The following is a 20,798-nucleotide window of genomic DNA, read 5'->3' as shown; positions in this document are numbered from 1 at the left end:
GGCCGTCGGGTGTCGCTGCAGGGAAAGCGGCGGCGCTGCTCCTGCGGCGCCCGCGTCTTCCTGGACCGGACCGGCGCCCCGATCGCCCAGCCGACCCGCAGCCCCGACCGCTCCTTTCCACGCCTCGCCCCGCCGTCCCCCCCTCGCTTCGCTTGCCGACCGCTGCCGCCGGGCCATGGCCGAGTGGAGCCCCGCCCAGGTCAGCGGGCAGGCGGAGTGGGGGGGGCTTGCCGCAGTCCGGGCGGGGCTGGAGGGGGGAGCATGACCTCCCTTTGCGGAGGGGGAGTAGACCTAACCCCCCCCCCCACTCCCAAGTCCGGGGAGGGGACGGGAGGGGAGATGACCCCCCCCATCATAGGTGGGTTTTTTTGAGGGTGGGGCGGTCTGGACCCCTCCCGAGCTTGGACGCAGGCTGATTTGCTGGGAGGGGATCTCCTCGTGGTGCCCTTTCCACCTGACCAGGATCTCCTCGTGGTGCCCCCTTCCACCTGCGCAGGGGGCGCAGGGGTGGTGGAGATGGGAGGGGGGGCTCCTCCCGAGATCTGCCCACCTCCAGGTTTGCATCTGGGGGGGAGGGTCCACGCCTCCCGAGCTTGGATTGCCCCCTTGCTGTGTGAGGCTCACCTCGTGGTACCCTTTCTACCCGCCCAATGGTGGTGATTGGTGGGGGGGGGGGAATGTCCTGCAAGATCTACCCACCCCAAAGTTTGGATCCTGGTTAGGGGGTGGGTCTGGACCCCTCCTGAGTTTGGATGGAGGCTCACCTGCTGGGAAGGCATCGCCTTGTGGTGCCTTTTCCTCCTGTTCATTGGTGGTGATGGGGGGGGGGAATTCTGTTGGGTCTGCCCACCTCAAGGTTTGGATCTTGGGTTTGGGGGCTGGCCTGGTGGATCTGGACTGCTCCCAAGCTTTGATTGCCCCCTTGCATTGCTTAGCTTATGGGAAGCGATCTCCTTGTGGTGCCCTTTCCACCTGCCCAGGGATGGTGATGGAGGAGTCCTGCAAAGTCTGCCTTCCTCCAACTTGGGATCTGGGTTTGGTGGCTGGACTTGACAAGATATGGCCTCCAGGGGCGCCCCAAGAAGATTGCCCCCTCATCTTCAGGGGGGGGGGGAGAAGAGGAATTTGAACCCGGGTGCTTCAAAGTTACTGCTTTTGCTGGAAAAGTCTGGCTTTTGCATCCCTTGCAGTTGAGAGGCTGTTTGGTGGAGGGTCTAGAAGCAGGGGAGATGGGGAGTTCTAGTGCCGCCTTAGGCTTGAAAGGCAGCTGGGTGGCTTTGGGCCAATCAATAGGAGATGGTGAGTTCTAGTCCCACCTAACCCGCCTCATAGGGTTGTTGTTACAGGGAAAATTAGCAGAGGAAGGATTATTCGGGATGTTCGCTGCCTGGAATGACTTCCCAAATGAACACAAGTGGGATCAAAATAGAATAAAGGGTTAAAATAAACTTCGGATGGTCACTAAACAAACAGGTCATAAATCGAAGACTGGCTGGGTTTGTGATCCCCTTCCCCCCTGGTTTGCCAACAGGGCCTTCAGTGGGACATGAACTCCCAGCACCCGGCAACGGTGCAGCCCCTCGGCCTCCCTGAGCAAAGCTCCCCGGCGGACGTCCTCCCCGAGACGGCCGAGCTCTCCCTGACGGTGGTGGCGGAAATCCAAGCGGTGGAGAGCAAAGTGGACTCCTACGCCGCCCAGCTCATGAGCCTGGAAGGCCGGATGGGCATGACGGAGACCAAGCTGGACGGCTGCGAGAAGACGGCGGTGGAGTTCGGCAACCAGCTGGAGAGCAAGTGGGCCGCGTTGGGAACCCTGATCCAGGAGTACGGGCAGCTCCAGCGGCGCCTGGAGAACATGGAGAACCTCCTGAAGAACCGCAACTTCTGGATCCTGCGCTTCCCTCCGGGCGCCAAGGGGGAGGCCCCTAAGGTGAGGGATGGCATGGATTGAGTCCTTAGGGAGCCTGACGATTGGTCAGGGAATGGTGGGAGTTGCTGGCATCAGCCACTGCCACCCTGCCAGGGTGACACTCTTGACAGGAGTTTAGGACGTGTGAATGAAGCCAAGATGGATATTTTATAGAGTTTGTGTGGCAAGTTTAAGAGGAGTGGACTTCCACTCCCAGAATCCCCCAGATTCCCTGCCCGCTTGGTGTCATATGCAAATTTGATGAGTTTCTGTAACGTTCCCGTGGTTCGTCCATGAGGCCAATGTGGAGAAAAGACAGGAGACGACCTTTCCTCGGGGATGGAGCGACCCAGATTGGGGTCTGAGAGCCCCTTTTATTGAGATAGGACAAAGGCAGGAGGAGCAATAGCATGTGAGTAAAAACAGCCTGTAAAAGTACAATTTCTAATCTACTGCTCAGTCTATATATGGTCAAATCCTGGGTGTCATTGGTAAGGCACATCTCAGGATGTTATGTTATGCACTATCAGGATGTTATGGCGTTTTAGGAGTTTGTTTTCTCCTGTGTGGTTCAGCGTGGCTCCGCATGCCCTGGTATGAACTGGGCCATGGGTGACCCACACCTACACAAGGAACTATATTACAACAAGTTTCCCTGCTGTCCCCTCCCCCAAATCAGGGGCTCCACACCTGTGGGCTGCAAACCCAGCTGCGGAAATGCCTAGCGTCCACATCGCAACCCATTTAAGTGAGTGGCTGGCACGTGTGCACGCTGCTTGTTCAAATGAGCTATGTGCATATTTGTCAGCCATTCGTGTAGGAACCACCTCCTCTCTCTCCTCCCCATTGCAAAGCCGCAAACGTTGCTGAACTCTGATCAACATTGCTGATGACCCTGCGTTCTCGCCCTGCTGCAGGTCCCGCTGCTGTTTGATGACGCCTCCTGCAGTTTCTCGGAGCAGGAGTGGAGGGGCCTCAACGAAAGCCAGAAGGACCTGTACCGCCACATCATGATGCAAAACTACCAGGCGGTGGTCTCCGTCGGTAAGAGCGGCTGGCGTCCGGGCTGGGCCCTCAGGGATCAGCTCGCGTGACTCTCGGTAGACAAACGTGGCAGGCAAGCTGCGTGGAGATCGGAGCACAGATCCATAGTGGCGTTCCGGCTGGGCTCTCCCATCAGGAGAATGGGATGGTTGTGTATCTTCACCCGGAAAAGAGCCATGGGTGTCCGGGCTGTGTCCAGGGAAGGAAGGGTCCATCTTGGGGTGCCTATGACCTCCATTCCCAATTCTGATATCTTCTGAACCCAAAGCGAGTTGTCCCGTAGACACGTACAATCACAATTTTTGCCCAACATTTTTTTTCCTAAACGAGACGGTTTATTCAGTGAATTTTGTCCCTAATTTTACAACCTCCCTTGCCACAATGTTTAAGGGAATTGTTAAATTGCACTTGTTAAGTAAGTAACAGCGTCATTAAGTGAGTCTGACTTCCTTGTTGATTATACTTGTCAGAAGGTCGCCGAAGGAGATCACGTGACCAAGGAACACGGCCACCGTAATAAATACGCGTCAGTTTGCCAAGCATTCAAATTTTTGCTCACTGGGATGCTACAAGGGTCGTAAGTGCGAAAAAAGGTCATGTCACTTTCTTTAGGGATGTCACTGTGTCAACTCATAAAGTTGCCCTGGTGAGGAAAGGGGGGGGGAGAGCGCGTTCCACGTATACCTTCGGCTAGAGTCCGCATCTCAGATTACTACAGCAGGCTTGTGAGACGTGAACCTCATTGGTGAATGTGATTCATGACACAGACTGAGGGGAGGGAAGGAGCAGGGGTGAAGTTCCGCCATAATTCAAATGAGGCTTAGATCTGACTGCAACGGGGTATTGTCGAAATGGTGCTCCTAATAAATGACTGGTTTTCTTTTGAAACTTGGCTCGAGGCTCATGAATCAATTAGGGCATCTTTCGGAAACCTGGTCATTATGAATGGCCACTATGAATGGTCACTAAAAGAACCATTGTAAGTCCAGGACTACCTATGATGGTGTCATTTACTCCGCAGACATGGCCGTCTCCAAACCAGAACTCCTCGCCCGGATTGAGCAAGGAGAGGATTCGGAGCAGACCAAGAGCAAGGAAGAGTACCCCCGTGAAGAGTCCGGATTGGGGGACCAGCCAGGTGGGTGGAGCCACTTCCTCTCGGTCTTCCTCCTTCCTGTTTTTGGGAAGTGCTTATCAAAACACAAAGCTTTTGCTGTGTCCCCGCATAACAGATATAGCGCCCTTGCTGACCTTAATGGGGACATTAAAGTGACAGGTCAAGGTAGTTGTGATAATGATGACTCAAATAAGCAGGGGATCGTGGTCCAAAGTGAAGAACTTTCTTCGGAAAGGCGAAATGGGGAACCAGGTATCACACATCAGTCGCACAAGAAGAGCAAGGTATGTAAAAAGAGAAGTCACCTTCTGGTTGGTGATTCAATCATACGGGATGTAAATTTAGGAAAAGATATGGAGGTTTTAAAAGAGGTCAGGTGTCTACCAGGTGCTACTGCCAGCAGAGACAAGAGGCGTATTCTTAAGATAGTCAAGAATGCAAGTAAGGACTGCGATGTTGATGCTATTATACATCTTGGCACAAATGATCTGTCCCCAAAAAATGTACTTTCTGTGAAGAATGATTTCCAGAGCTTGTAGTATGAATTTAGTAGTATAGGTTGTAGGTTTATCTTCTCAGAGGTTATACCAGTATATAAGGAACAAAAAGGGAAGGGCCAGTGTGTGGCAGAGTTTAATGTGTGGCTAAAAGAGTGGTATAAAAGAGAAGGCTTTGGTTTCATTAGTCGTGATGTCTGCAGCTGGTCCAATGAAAAACTGTACAAAAGAGATGGTTTGTACCCATCCAAGAAAGGGACTGAGTTACTTGGCATTAAATTCACAGATTTTCTGGATAAACATTTAAACTAAACAGCGGAGATACAGAATTAATTGATATAGAACATTTCTGTCCCCAGCAATCTAAAATTCATAGGGTTATAAGTGCATGTAACACAGATGTTTGTGTGGGTAAGATTATCACTCCCGCTGTCAAGCAAAACCAAGCATTTCATAGTGAGAGCCATACCATGTGCATGAATCATACAAATGGCAAGAAAATAGGGGCAGTCAGGAGTAACACAGGTTATGTAGACAGTAAACATAGGATCAATCAAAATGGACTCAAATGTCTATACACCAATGCACAGAGTATGAGGAATAAACAGGGTGAAATAGAAATTCAAGTAAATGAGGGCAGATACGATCTTGTTGCCATTACAGAAACTTGGTGGGATGAAACCCACAAATGGAACACACAGCTAGAAGGATTTAAATTATTTAAAAGAAATAGACCAAATAAAAGAGGAGGTGGAGTTGCACTATATACAAGAAATAACTACATCTCTACAGAAATAGAGCACAACAATGATGAAAGCTATCTTGAATGCATTTGGGTCAATATTAAAGGTTGGGGGGGAAACGACATTGCCATAGGTCTATACTACAGGCCACCCAACCAAGCAGAGGAAGTAGATGAACTTTTTGCTAGTCAACTAACTAAGGTATGTAGGAAGCACACCGCAATAGTAGTGGGGGATTTTAACTACCCTGACATCAACTGGGAAATAAATTCTGCACCAAGTGGAAGATCCAACAGGTTCCTAACAAACCTAGCAGACAACTTTGTTTCCCAAAAGGTAGAGAAGGGAACAAGGGGATCGGCCATATTGGACTTAATTCTCACTAACAGAGAGGAAATGATAGAAGGTGTTGAAGCCATAGGAACCCTGGGGTCAAGTGACCATACAATATTGGAATTCAACATTATGCAAACACAAGTAGTAGAATAAGAAACTAGAGTATTGGACTTTAAGAGAGCTAATTTCAATAAACTTAGAGAGAGCTTGGGAAGGATTCCATGGATGAGAATCCTCAAGGGGAAAACAAGAAGCTTGGGAAATTTTGAAAAACGAGATTATAAAAGCCCAGTCTAGCACAATACCAATGAAGAAGAAAAATAACAGCTCCCAAAAGAAACCAGCATGGCTGCATAAAGAACTCTCTGACAAATTGAAAGACAAAAAAGATAAGTATAACAAGTGGAAAGAGAGGGACATAACTAAGGCAGAATATCAGCAAATAGCCCGAGCCTGTAAAGATGAAGTGAGGAAAGCTAAGGCTCACAATGAAGCAAGGCTTGCCACAAAAGTAAAAAATAACCAAGAAAGCTTCTTCCAACATGTTAAAAGCAAGAAAAAAGTTAAGGAAACAATTGGTCCATTTCTGGGAGAAAATGGCAAGAAGGTGACAAGCAACAGGGAGAAAGCAGAACTAATTCATTTTTTGCATCTGTCTTTACACAAAGGGAAAAAACAGTCCAACCTACCAAAAACAGCACCACAAAAATCAGATTAGGAACACAAGTTGAAATATGGAAGAAAATGGTATGTGAGCACCTGTCTACCCTAGACGAGTTCAAATCATCAGGACCGGATGGATTACACCCCAGGGTTCTGAAGGAACTGGCAGACGAGATCTCAGAACCACTGAACTATATCTTCCAGAGATCGTGGAGCCCCGGGGAACTGCCAGAGGACTGGAAAAGAGCTGATGTGGTTCCCATCTTCAAAAAAGGTAAAAAAAATAGATCCAGGAAATTATAGACCTATCAGCCTGACCTCAATACCAGGGAAGATTCTGGAAAAGATAATCAAGCAACGAATTAGCCAACACCTAGAAGTAAAGAAAGTATTAGCCAAAAGCCAACATGGGTTTGTCAAAAACAGATCATGCCAGACTAATCTCATTGTATTCTTCGACAAAGTGACAAAATTAGTGGACCAGAGGAATGCCATCAATATAATTTACTTGGACTTCAGTAAGGCTTTTGATAAGGTAGACCATAATCTACTACTAGATAAAGTAGAAGAATGTGGATTGGACAGCACCACCACCAGATGGATTCGTAACTAGCTGACCAACCGCACTCAACGTGTAGTCCTCAATGGAACTGCATCTACATGGAGGGAAGTATGCAGTGGGGGACCCCAAGGCTCTGTTTTAGGCCCAGGACTCTTCAACATCAATGATCTGGATGAGGGGATAAATGGGGAACTCATCAAATTTTCAGATGACACCAAGCTGCCAGGAATAGCCAACACTCCAGAAGACAAGCTTAAGATACAGAAGGATCTTGACAAACTTGAACAAACTTGGGCACTATCTAATAAAATGAAATTCAATGGTGAAAAGAGTAAGGTTCTACATTTAGGCAAGAAAAACGAAATGCACAGGTCCAGTATAGGTGGTACCTTGCTCAATAGTAGTAACTGTGAGAGGGATTTTGGAGTCCTAGTGGACAACCATTTAAATAGGAGCCAGCCGTGTGCAGCAGCTTCCAAAAAAGCCAACACAGTTGTAGGCCACATAAACAGAGGGATAGAATCAAGATCACGTGAAGGGTTAATACCACTTTATAATGCCTTGGTGAGGCCACACTTGGAATAAGGTATTCAGTTTTGGTCGCCATGATGTAGAAAAGATGTGGAGACTAGAAAGAGTGCAGAGAAGAGCAACAAAGAGGATTAGGGGACTGGAGACTAAAACATATGAAGAACATTGCAGGAACTGGGTATGTTTAGTTTAATGAAAAGAAGGACTAGGGGAGACATGATAGCAGTCTTCCAATATCTCAGGGGTTGCCACAAAGAAGAGGGAGTCAAACTATTCTCCAAGGCACCTGAGGGCAGGACAAGAAGCAATGGGTGGAAACTAATCAAGGAGAGAAGCAACTTAGAACTGAGGAGAAATTTCCTGACAGTTAGAACAATTAATCAGTGGAACAGAAGTTGCTTCCACAAGTTGTGAATGTCCCAACACTGGAAGTCTTTAAGAAGATGTTGGATATCCACTTGTCTGAAACGGTATAGGGGTTTCCTGCTAGGCAGGGGGTTGGACTAGAAGACCTCTAAGGTCCCTTACAACTCTGCTAATCTATTCTTGTATTCTAAAAACTTTCCAGTACCTTAAAAAAATTGCTCATTTTGTGTGATGAATTTTGAAGTTCATTCTGGGACTTTGACTCCCAGAATTCCCCAGTGGATGGTGTTTGAAGAATTCTGGGAGTTGAAGTCCACCACTTTTAAAGCATGCTGGCTGAGGAATTCTGGGAGTTAGCCCATCTGTATTAAAATATGCTGTCTAGAGAATTCTGGGAGTTGAAGTCCACCCCTCTTCAAGCACGCTGACTGGGGGATTCTGGGAGTTGTCCACCCACTTTGCATTCTCTTGAGTTTCAAAAACACTGGTTTAGCTACTGGAACACGGAGAGGGGAGGTGGCAAGAAGTGTGCCTCCTTTTTGGAATATGGGGATCTGGGGTTGATGATCCTCCTCTCCCTTGAACAGGATCACCAATTTCGGCTCTCCATGGAAGTTCCTGGATTGAGGAAGAAGATCTGTCTCTCGTCAAAAGCATGGGGGCCTTAGAGGACAGAGAAATCCCTGGGGAGTGCACCATAGGTAAGAGGAACACTGGGGAAGGAGGGAGGAGCAGGTGATCAGTTAGACATTTGGAAAACCACCTGGGAATATTCCCAGGGAAGGGTGGTGTTCGGCTGTCTTCGGGAATGAATGAGGAGCACCGTATTGTCCAATGGGGTAGTTTGCTTGTGAAGCTACAGGGTCATAGGCAGGAGAAAGTGGGGCCACTCAAGGGGGTTAGTCCGAGAGGTCCCAGGCGGCTCTAGATGCCCATGAGTGCCAGTCCTGCCTCAACTTGAACCTTTAAGCATCCTTGAATCCATTTCTTGAGAAAGGTCAAGTGAAATACAGTAAAGCAAGAGCCGGATCTGAGGTTCGCACGCCAATATAACTTTTCCCTCCGAGATACTTCCAATAGCTGGTTCCCCCCATCGTCCAAAATAAGTGTGTAGGGTCTCTTTTAAAACAGAACTTTTTTATTTTTCTTTAAAAAAAAAACACAAATATGTCATCATTTGTCAATCATTAAGACATTGAAGTACAATTTTTTTTGTGTGTGTGTGCCCCTCCCTCCGTCCACCCCCCCAATCCCCCTCCTCCTCCCCCCCCCCCGACTTCCCAGAACCCGTACACGGTATGGATTTTTAACTAACACAGTCTAAAATCTATTGAGAAAAAAGAAATAAAGAAATTAATGACATTCTAGATTGACCTTAGCTTCTTCTTACTGAACTAACTTTTAACAGTTTAAATCATTTCTGATCTTAAGCATAGGCTAACTGGAATTTCTTAGTCCCGTATTTATTTTGTATATAGTCAATCCATTACACATTCCAGTGTGTAGGGTCTCTTGAGAGGCATGCGTTTCACTTCCTTCAAGCTTTCCCCTCTCTGTCATCCCCCCCCCCCCCCCAGTGTCTGTGACAGACTGGCACTGAACGAATGCGAAGCGCAGGTGTGAGGTGGCTTTTGTGACAACGAGTTTAATGAGAGGAGGGATTTGGAAGGGGTAGTACGGCGGTCCTTGCCCAGCACTCTCGTTCGCTGGGCAAGATGGCCTTTTTCTGTGTCTTGTTCGATGTGACTTGTCCCAGCTGGGAAAATGTGAGGGGGAAGGGCACACCAAGGGGTCAGGAAGGAAGCCCTCCCAGGGGTCCCCAACCTCCGAGCCATGGTGTTTGCAAACCAGGCTGCAAAAGCGATCGGCGCACACAGTTGCACCCCCACCTCCGTGACAAGCAGGAGAAGACGTGCACATGAGCTCCATTTGCATATGCAGCAAGTGTGTGTGTACAACATGCATGGAAATGGAGATGTACATGTGTTCAACTGCTTGTCAGCCAGTTGTGCAGAAACACCTCCTCTCCCCATCCCCTTTTGCCGTTCCTCAAGGCTGCAAAGGTTGGGGAACTCCACCCTGTCCGATCTCTCGGCTCGTATGACAAGTATCCGAGCAGGAGACGGCAGCAGGTGGCGTTAAGAAGAAGGGGGGAGGAGACCTTACCACTATAGACAGGCCTGCTGGGGGTGTCCCTCCTCTGACCCTGTGTCCTTTCTTTTGCCAGGTGCTCCTCAGCTGCTGGAGGAGGATGTGGACAACCTCTTCCCCCACAAGTGGACGGAAGTTTTCCAGGGTCCCGGAGAGGAGCTTCTGTGCGAGAGTCAGACTGTCTCCGTCACCCCGCCCAAAAAGCCCCTCCGGTGGTCCGTGCAAGGGCTGCCTGAGACACAGAAAGAGGATTCGGTCACATCAGCCGAAGCTCACACCGGCCCCTTTATCTGCTGCGAGTGTGGAGAAGGATTTGTGGACAGGCAGCTCTTCACCAGCCACCAGAAGACCCATGGCGGAAGCGGGGCGTACCTTGTGCCAGAGCTTAAAGGAAACCCAGAGATTAAGCTCACCCCCTTCTCTATCCAGAGGGCCTCAACTCCTGCTCGTCCCAAGGTGCACAAACGCCCTGAGCCACAGAGGAGCCCAACCGCGAAACCCAGTGCAGTGAAACGGCCCGGGAACCACATGGTGGAGCGTCCGTACACGTGCACCCAGTGCAAGGAGAGCTTCAAGCTGGAGGTCAGCCTGCTCCTTCACCAGAAACTCCACGCAGGGAAGGGAGACGGGCCGCTGACCTGCACCTACTGTGGCAAGGACTTCCGGGACCTCTCCAAAGCCGTGCGTCACCAACGGATCCACACGGGTGAGCGGCCATATCAGTGCACAGAATGCGGGAAAAGCTTCATCCGGCGGGACCATCTGCTGAAACACTGGCGTGTCCACACGGGCGAGACGCCCTACCAGTGTGCCACCTGCGGGAAGAATTTCCGCTACAAGGAGTCACTGAACTGCCACCAGAAAATCCACACCCGCAACCCCACCGTGCACCACCTGATGTTGGGAACGCAAGCGGGGCTGATGGGCCTGAAAACCGAGCAGCCGTAGCGTTGTTCGTGCCCAGCTGAAAGGGACGTGCCAGCCTTTGGGGAGTGCCCCCTTGGGGCGGTGGTGGGGTATGTACTCTTGGGGACACAGGAGCGTTGATTACCTCCTCTGTCCTGCACTGGGCACACCTGCTGGATGCCGACACATAAGCTGTGTGCTCCTCCTGTGCAAGGGTCATGCGCCAGTTGCATTTGAGTGGGCTGCAAAGGTCTTGTAGCCCACCCATCCTTCACCTCCTTGCATGCCTGGGAGAGTTAAGACAGGGCTTGCCCCCTGTTGCTCTCCAGCCCCCCCCCTCAAATTCCACTCATTTCTTTGCCACGTACACTTGCCCATACGAGTCTGCCTTGCGACATATACCCTCTACACATGTATCAATGTACTCCAGATTGCACAGTGCACTGCAGAGGTTGGCAAAACGGCGTTGGGCCATAGCGAAAAGCAAATTGGTTGTCCTTCGACCCTGCCTAGGATGGGCGTCCCAGTCCTCCCACACCTCCGTAAAACTGGAAACACCCATTTCCCAGGTCCTTGTTCTTAGTTGGCGTGTCTGTCCCTCTTCTCTGTTTTACTTTTAAAACCGTGTTTGGTCCTTTGCCGAGGGCGCGCGTCCAAGCGAGAACAACTTCAGCCAGTGGTCCTGGCGGTTCTGCTCTTGATGCCCAGCTCTTACGTTGTGTGGTTTCACAGTGTGATGTCCCAGCAGAATTTTGTGTTGCCTGTTCTCGCATTCTCCGGGATTGCAGAGATCTGCCCTCCATCGTTGTGGTGGTGTTGGTTATTTTTTCCCCCCCAAGGTATCTGTAAATATCGGTTGAGTTAGCTATGAACTGCCCTGTTGTTGAATTCAATTGTCGGCCGAAGTGATTGTGAGAAACCAGCTTTTCTTCTGTGTGACGTCCGGTGTTTGGTCTGTGGCTACAATTTTGCGGGCGGTTGTTGGTTTTTGTATCCCTTCCTTGGCAAAACATGTCAGTTCGGTGTGTCTCTCCCTGACGTCTTTGTCATCTGTGGGTTTGGGGTTGGGTCGTTTGACCGCTCTTAGGTGTGAGAGATTTCGGGTCTCAGACCAGCTATCCTGAAGCTCCCCATCCGATACAAATAGTCCTCAACGATTGCTCATTTAGTGATCATTTGAAGGTCGGAGGGCCCCGTTAAAGGCTTATAGGTAGTCCTCAACTTAACAAGTGTTCATTTAGTGACCTGTTGTAACAGCACTGGAAAAAGTGACACTTAATGTCTGTTGTAGCGTCTCCAAGGTCATGTGATCAAAGGTGGCAACCGACTCCTATTTATGATCGTTGCCGTGTCCCAGGGTCAGCCGATCCCATTTTGCAACCTCCTGACAGGACAAGTCAACGGGGAAGCTGGATTCACTCAACAACCGTGCTACTAGCTTAACAACTGCAGTGATTCACTTAACAATGCCGGCAAGAAAGGTTGTTAAAATGGGACGAAATCCATTGAGCAACTGTCTTGCTTAGCCGCTCAAATTTTTTGGACTCAATGGTGGTCGTATGCATCCTCAACCTACAACTGTTCACTTAATGACCGCTTGAAATTCAGATGGGCCTATTAGGGGGGTTACTTACGAATTGTATTCAAGGTTTCCCCTCCCCCCCAATGATCTCATGACCACATTTGGGCCTTTAGCGCCTGAGCTGCGTTTATGATAACCTCCAATAGTCCCGGGACCTTGTTTAATGATGTTTTCTCTGAATGACGGCAGTGGTTGTCTTAGGAAACCCATTGTTTTGAAGCCAACGTGCTCCCTCAACCATCTCCTCGCGAAAAAGAACTTAAAATTGGCGCGACCACATTAACGACCTTCCACGTGAGGGGTTACAACCATGACGGGCTGGTATCCATTACAGTCGTAACTCGAGGAGTGCCTGTACACTCCTTCTCCTACGGTAAAAATGGGGGGGGGCTCCACTTCCCGACATGGCTTCCCCAATCTTGGTGGGTTGGACCCCAGTTGATCCCCTAGATGGGAAGGGAAGATCCCCAAAAGCACCTGGGATGGAGTTTACCAGAGTTGGGCAGGAACCAGGTTCGAATCCAGGAGGCACAGATTTTTGGGACACGTTCAAACAAAACAGGGCTCAGGATTTTGGCAGCCAATTTCTGAAATAGCAATATTAATGGTATCTACCTTTCTGTCCAATTGGGGAGGTTTTCTAGCTTGGACAATCCCACTTTCTGATTGGTCTTTTGGGGGAGGAAAATGGAGTTTACTGGAGGGGGAACCAACTTACCCGGCAGATAAGGGAAAATCCTATTGTTGCAAATATCGGAGATCATCGCTTCAATCCAGTGGATCAGATAGGATTAGAACCATGTTCTTCAGGTTTGTTGACTCTCCTGGGCATCCATATCTCCATGTTAGCAAGGATATACTGGCTGGAGGATTCTGGGAGTTGAATTTATCCTTCTTAATGCATCCTTGCTGGGGGATTCTGGGAGTCGATGTCTTCCCCTCTTAAAGCATTCTGTCTTGGGGATTCTGGGAGTTGAAGTCCAAACACCTTCAAGTTGTCCAGCTTGACAAATCCTAAATTAGCTCTTAATTCCAATTCCCCCCCCCCCGTAACACTGTGGGCGCCCATGGATTTTTGTCATGTTCCCTCCTTTTCACTACAAGGTGTTCAAACCCAGCCAGTACAGTTTGTCCTCAGCTGATGACTATTCCCTTTGCAAACATTCAAAGTTACAACGGACCCCCCACCCCCTCAAAAAATACTTATAGCGCAGTTCTGAAGTTCCAACTCCCAGGTTCATATGATTTTGGGCACTGGGCCTGCATTTATAGGTCTCAACTTATAACAGTTCACTTAGCGACCATTCATAGTTACAATAGCAGCAGAAAAAAAGGGGCTTATGGCCATTTTCACTCTTAGTGATAATTGCAGTACCCCCTTGGTCACTGGATGAAAATTCAGAGGCTTGGCAACCAGCTCATCTTTATGATGGCCCCGGGGTTAGGTGATCTCCTTTTGCGACCATCGCTTTGGGGGGTGCGGGTGGGGAGTTGGATTCACTTGGCAACTCTACAATTAATGTAACAATTGCAACTATTCACTTAAGAACCGTGTTCCTAATTTAATAACGGCCAAGATTTACTTAACGACCATTTGAGTAATGTAACGATTGCAGCGACTCGTTTAAGTACCGTGTTTCTAACAATGACAGGGATTCACTTAACGACCATGGCGAGTAACGTTAACAATAGCAGTGACTCGAAGGCTTCCGGCGGTGACGTCAGCATGCTAGGGTTGAGGAACGGTAGCTCCCGTAACCTATAACTCAAACCTCTTCGTTTGGGCTCATTTCTGAATGCTGCGAATCCTGAAGGGATCGGCAGATTCAGGGGGGAAACTCTGAAGATAACTGGGGTTGCAAGGCAAACCCCACCCAGTGGGTAGGAGAAACCCACTAAACGGACGAGGATCTATCCTGCCACTTGGACAGGATTGGAGCGATGGTGACCCGCGTAAGAGGGAAGCAAATAGAGAAAGCAGTTGAAATCGAGGAATTTGTTATCATTGACAACCCCCCCCCCCAAAAAAGGAGGACAATGCGAAATTGGCGGAGAGGGTGAGCTGGAGATCTGAAAGTGGCAGCGTGAATAATAGAACGGAAGTGGCCGCAGTGGGAAAACCCGATAGGAGAGGGAGGAGAAAGAACCAAAAGCCGGCATTGACAACGGGAACGGGATATATTGGCTGTTGAGAAGACCTGGAAATCACATCAAGGACTGTATGACAGTCGAGCTGATTGGTGTTTCTTTTTTTCTTCTCCTTTCTGCTCTTTTTTCTATCCAAAGAATAGCTAAACTTTGAACAGAGTTTCAACCGTGAACAATAAATCCAGGTAATGAAGAGCTCACACATTTTTTTGGGGGTGGGTGGGGATATTCTCTACAAATATGAGCTGCGAAGGCCGACGCAAGAGGAATCAGCTGTGACGTAAGCTGGATTAAAGAAATACAAAGAGAAAATAATTATTAGAACTGAGTATCTATAACTGAATAACTGAGAGATATTAATTTGCGTAAGATAACAGTGTGATATATAATTCTGTGATGCATAATAGTTAAGGATTAAAAATAGAATAGAATAATGTATAGGATTGTCTAGATATTGAAACGTGATATTAAGAAAGGTTAATTATTGTTAAATATTGAGATATATAACCACTGATATTTGTGATAAAGTAGATGTAAAGTAGAACCTGTATGCAATTGTGGGCGAGGATAAATAGAGGGATGAAGATGGCAACTCGTACTAATTTTGTGAAGTCAGGGGAAAAAACCAGCATCCAACCCTACTTCAACAACATCACCCTCAAACCAAAGATCAATCGAGAGTGGGGCTGGAGAAAGGCAGAGCGGTGACAGGAACAATGGAATCAGCACAAACAATGCAGAGTACGCAATTGATGCTCCAGATGATACAAGAGACAATGACGAAAACCCAAGAAGCGATAGCCACAAATCACGAAGAGACGAGGCGGAACCACGAAGAAATTAAAAACGAAATGGGAGAATTGAAAGGAAATATCAAAAACAGTGGATGACGAAATCGAAAAGAGATAGAATGTCTTAACAATCAACAAACAGGAAATCCAGAACTTCGAAACAAAAATAGAACAAACAGATCAGAAGATGGAAAAAAACGGAGTTGAAATATGCACAAGACAATAAAGAGTTAGAGGAATCAATAATCCAACTTGGAAACGAAAGAGCTTCATTTTGTCTAAGATTCGAAAACATAGTTGAAGAAAAAGAGGAAGACCTGAAAGGAAAAATGATCGAAATCTTCGCTGAAATTTTACAGAGAAAGGAACAAGAGTTGAGAGGAGACATAGATGATGCTTACCGTGTGCATACCAATTATGCCAGAAGACATAGGCTACTGAGAGAAGTGCATGTAAGATTTGCCAAAAAAACAATTAGAGACGAAGTGTACAAAAAAAACCAGAGAAGCTGCAATAACGTACAAGGGAAAACAGTTGATTACTCTTAAGCAGATACCACGGAGAGTCTGGGAACAATGTTGACAGTACCAATTTTTAATTAACCAGTTAAATAAAAACAGAATAATTTACAGATGGTTGGTACCAGAAGGGATATTGGTCTCTTGGCAAGGAAAAAGATATAAAATAGAGAATATAGCATAGGAATTTTACGAAAAATACTTCACAAGGGAAGAAGAACAAGGATGTAAAGAGGAACTAGAAAGTAGAAGTCAAGAGGAAGAAACATCAGAAGACAAGGAAAGAAACAGGAAAAGAAGAACAGAAGCCAGAAAGAGAGCAGAAAGGGAAGGCGCGAGAGGGAAAAGTCAGATACAAATCAGAAGTAATATAAAACACCCCATCTAAAGATGAACCAGGAATTAACAATTATCTCGATAAACTTGAATGGATTGAACGCACCAATCAAAAGAGCGTAGATGTGTAACAAACTTTGGAAACTGAAGGCAGACATAACCTGCATACAGGAAGTGCACATTAAAAGGGAACATATTAATTTACTGGAAAACAAAAAATTAGGGAAACTATATACAGTACTGGCAGATAAAAAGAGGGATAGCAACCTATATAAAGGAAAAAATAAACTCCAAAGCAGTCTACTCCGATGAAGAAGGCAGGATTCTAATGATTGATTGAATTAGCGACAACAGAAAAACCAATATTATTAATAGTGATATATGCACCAAATCAGAAACAAGAGGAATTCTATAGGAAATTACACAACAAAATAAATGAATTAGAATATGAAAATATTTGCTTAGTTGGGGATTATAACACAATAGTGGACAAAAAGATGCACTATGAAAGTAAAAGAAATAATAAGACAAAAAAAACATATTATCTAAATCCTTTTTTGAGATGGCAATGGAATATAAACTACATGATATTTGGAGAGAAAGGCACAAAACAAGAAAGCAATATACCTTTTATTCAAACCCCCACCAGTCCTTATTGAGAATTGACATGGCCTGGATATCATCTGGATTATAATCAAGTATAAGAAATTGAAACAAATTAGTGGGCATATCATAACCCAATAAAATTAAGATGGAAAGGCCAAAAAGAAGAAAAAGATGGATGATGAACTCAAATATTGTAAAACGAAATAGAATACACTCAAATGCTGGAGAAAGAATTAAAAACCATTTTTTAGAATAAATAAAAAAGAAGACACCTCAATTCAAAATCTCTGGGACACTATAAAAGCATACACAAGAGGTCTTATGATTGCCTACATTGCGAGAAAAATCAGAAAACATAAAGAGCAACAAGAACATATGCAAAAAGAGATTAGGGAAGCCGAAGCTGAATTACAGAAAGACCCAAATAATAAAATTAAAAAAGAAAAAAGAGAGATGATAAAACATAAAATCAGCTTAATAACTCAAAAAGAATTAGCATAGAAAATTAAAGCAGCCAGACAAAATTACTTTGAACAAGCCAACAAACTGGACGATGGCTGGCACACAGAATGAAAAATGAAGGAGAAAAAAGGATGACATACCAATTAAAAGATGATGAGGGAAATATTCAACATAAATCGGAAGAAGCATATTATTCAAAAATATTTCGCAAAACTATACGCGCAAGATAGCATGAAGGAAACTAAGATAAAACAATATTTAAACCCAGAAAAGATCATTCCAATCTCAAAAGAGCAAAGGGAGGCAATAAACAGGCCAATAACGGATAGCTGAAGTGGAATTAATCCTGAAAAACCAGAAAAGTAATAAAACTCCAGGACCAGACGGAATCCCAGTGGAGTTATATGAATATAATAAAATAATATTGCAACAACTAGGAGTGGAAATGTTTAACGAAGTCTTAGGAAAAGCCAAGATGCCTGAATCATGGACGGAAGCAATAATATCGCTAATCCCAAAAGAAGAAGCCAACCTACAAGAAATCCAAAACTACAGACCAATTTCACTATTGAATTCCGATTATAAAATATTTGCAGCGATTATGGCAGGAAGAATGAAACAAGATGGATTTTTTACCCCATAGACACATTAAAAATAATACTAGAGTCATCCTAGACATTAGAATATTAAGAGGTGCATCCAGAAAAGCAATTGGTACTGGTTTTCCTCGACGCACAAAAAGCATTCGACAACGTAATTTGGAAATTTATAACAACGCAACTACATAGGATGAAATTCGGAGAAAAATTTACAAAAATGATAGAAAAACTTTATAACACCCAAACAGCCAAAGTTCTGATGAATGGAGAACTAACAGAGAAGATAGAAATAAAAAAGGGATTTAGACAGGGATGCCCCCTGTCTCCTTTGCTGTTTATACTAACTCTGGAAATATTAATAAATGGAAATTAGGAAGGACCAAGGAATAAAAGATTTAAGACTTTAAAATGAAGAATATAAAGCCCAAGCCTATGCTGATGACCTAGTATTTGTTTTAGAGGATCCACTAGAATCCAGTCGGAAATTAATTCAAAAATTAGAAGAATATGGCGGTGGCAGGATTAAAAATTAATAAAAGCAAAACAAAAATGATAACTAAGAATATAACAAAAAAGCAAGAAGAGGAATTGGAATCAGTAACTAAAATGCAAATAACTAAGTAAGTGAAATACTTGGGGATCTGGGTGTCAGCAAAATGTTCTACAATTAAAGACGACAATTATAATAAACTAGTGACACAAATAAAGAAAGATATAGAAAGCTGTAAAAATATTCAGCTATCTCTAATGGGACTATAGCCACAGTTAAAATGAATATTTTACCAAGAATTTTATTTTTGTTGCAAGCCGCATCTATTAATCCGGGTAAAACTTTCTTTCAGAAATTAAACAAACTAACTGCTAGGCTCATCTGGCAAGGACGAAAAGCGAGGATTAAACTAAAGTCAATACAAGATAGCAAGGAGAGAGGAGGCTTAGTATTACCAAACTGGGAGCTATACGCATTAGCAGTAACAACAACGTGGGTGAAGGATTGGATAAAAAATAAAAGAATCTTGACTTTAGAAGGCTATGATCTGCAAGCAGGTTGGCATACATTCCTAAACCCACAAATACTTTCAAAAAATCTAATTAGAAATGCGTTATTGCAAAACTGGCTCAAAATAAAATAAAAAACCACTGTGAAAATCCCGAATTGGCTATCCCCAGCAGAAAGGATGACACACTCAAATTTTACAGATATGAATAAAATGTCAAGATACAGAGACTTAATTAACGGACAGGGAAATTTAAAGACAATTGAAGAATTGGCAGAACAAAACATGAAAGTTGACTGGCTAACCCAGTGTTTCTCAACCTTGGCCACTTGAAGATGTCTGGACTTCAACTCCCAGAATTCCCCAGCCAGCGAATGCTGGCTGGGGGATTCTGGGAGTTGAAGTCCAGACATCTTCAAGTAGCCAAGGTTGAGAAACACTGGGCTAACCTACTTGCAAATCAAAACTAACAATAATAATACTAAATTACATGGCATTGAAATGGAGCCACATGAATTAGATAAAATAATTCAAAGCTCAGAAAGAAAGATGATGGGGAGAATATATAAATTTCTCCTGAAGTATAAAATGGAAGAAGAAATTGTGAAAGAACAAATGGTAAAATGGACACAGAACTTTGGCTACAATATTGAATAGACAAATGGGAAAAATTTGGGCGGGACAAATTTAAAAATGACACTTGCGGTTGCATACAAGGAAACCCAGTTCAAAATGTTTTACAGATGGCACCTGGCACCAGTAAGGTTAGCAAAAATCTTAGTAAATACCTCCCCAAAATGTTGGAAATGTGAATCAATACACAGAACATTATCACTTATGGTGGACTTATGAGGAGGCTAAAAAGTATTGGAAAAGGATGAAAAATTGGCTAGAGTGGATAACAGGAATCAAAATAGATTGGAAACATGAAGTTTTTCTTCTAGGAATAATGACTGCGAAATATAAAAAAGAAAATCCAGTATTTAATTTTACACATAATTACGGCGGCGAGGATTGCCTTAGCTCAGAAATGGAAAAATATATTGATACCAAACGAAGATGAAATAATAAGAAAGGTTATGGACTGTGCCGAAATGGACAAATTAACAACAAAAATCCAGGGAAAATAAGAAACAGAATATTATTACCAGATATGGGGAAAATGACATAGCTGGATGGAGGAAAGAAACAAGGATCAATGAAAGAAGTCAATAAAACCCAAAAATAGAAGTTGAGAATATATATATATATATATATATATATATATATATATATATATATATATATATATATATATATATATATATATATATATAATATATATATATATTATATATATATATATATATATATATATGAACACATACATTCTCTCTCTCTCTCTCTCTCTCTCTCTCTCTCTCTCTCTCTCTCTCTCTCTCTCTCTCTCTCTCTCTCCTCTCCTCTCCTTCCTTCCCTCCTCTGTCTTCAGAGTTAAATTTACTAGAGGTAATCACCCAATATAGCAGATAAAATAAGAGGGTTAAAATGGTGAAATGCAAATGAAATATACTAGAAGGGGAAATATCATAAGGAGAAATGTATCGATTTGTAATTGCTATTAGAAAGATCAGGAAGTTCCTGTTCGTACTGTATTGTGTAAATGTAGTGTACGTCTAAGTTTTGTGTGTATTTTGTATGTCTGTAAATAAATAAAAATATATATTAAAAAAAACAATAGCAGTGACTCAAGAACTGTGATGCTAACTTAATAACGGATGGGATTCACTGAATGACCTTGGCAAGACGGGTTGTAAAGCAGGACAAAGCTCACAACGGTCTCACTTAGCAATGGTGCCATTGTGGTCGTAAGCCGGGGACTACCTGTATTCCAGGCAGGTGCTCTGATTTGATTCCCCAAGAAGCCCACTTAAGCCCTCCCTTCTCCACGAGC

The 20,798-nt window shown here is 44.8% G+C and overlaps 1 protein-coding gene across 1 annotated transcript; it reads left to right on the top strand.

Annotated features, from left to right (window-relative positions):
- The first annotated feature begins 23 nt into the window (after positions 1-23).
- LOC106543910 (zinc finger protein 783) lies at positions 24-11,856 on the top strand. Its single transcript, XM_087712347.1, has 6 exons — positions 24-199; positions 1,532-1,930; positions 2,827-2,953; positions 3,975-4,091; positions 8,356-8,469; positions 9,996-11,856. The coding sequence occupies exons 1-6, from the start codon at positions 176-178 to the stop codon at positions 10,865-10,867; spliced, it is 1,653 nt and encodes a 550-aa protein (XP_087568473.1). The 5' UTR covers positions 24-175; the 3' UTR covers positions 10,868-11,856.
- The last annotated feature ends 8,942 nt before the right edge of the window (positions 11,857-20,798 follow it).

The sequence above is a fragment of the Thamnophis sirtalis genome, unplaced genomic scaffold (assembly GCF_051295495.1).
Source record: "Thamnophis sirtalis isolate CommonGarterSnake01/CBP01778 unplaced genomic scaffold, rThaSir2_p1.2 scaffold_4, whole genome shotgun sequence".
In the NCBI taxonomy this organism is placed as follows: Eukaryota; Metazoa; Chordata; class Lepidosauria; order Squamata; family Natricidae; genus Thamnophis; species Thamnophis sirtalis.
This window is presented reverse-complemented; position numbering and strand designations above follow the sequence as displayed.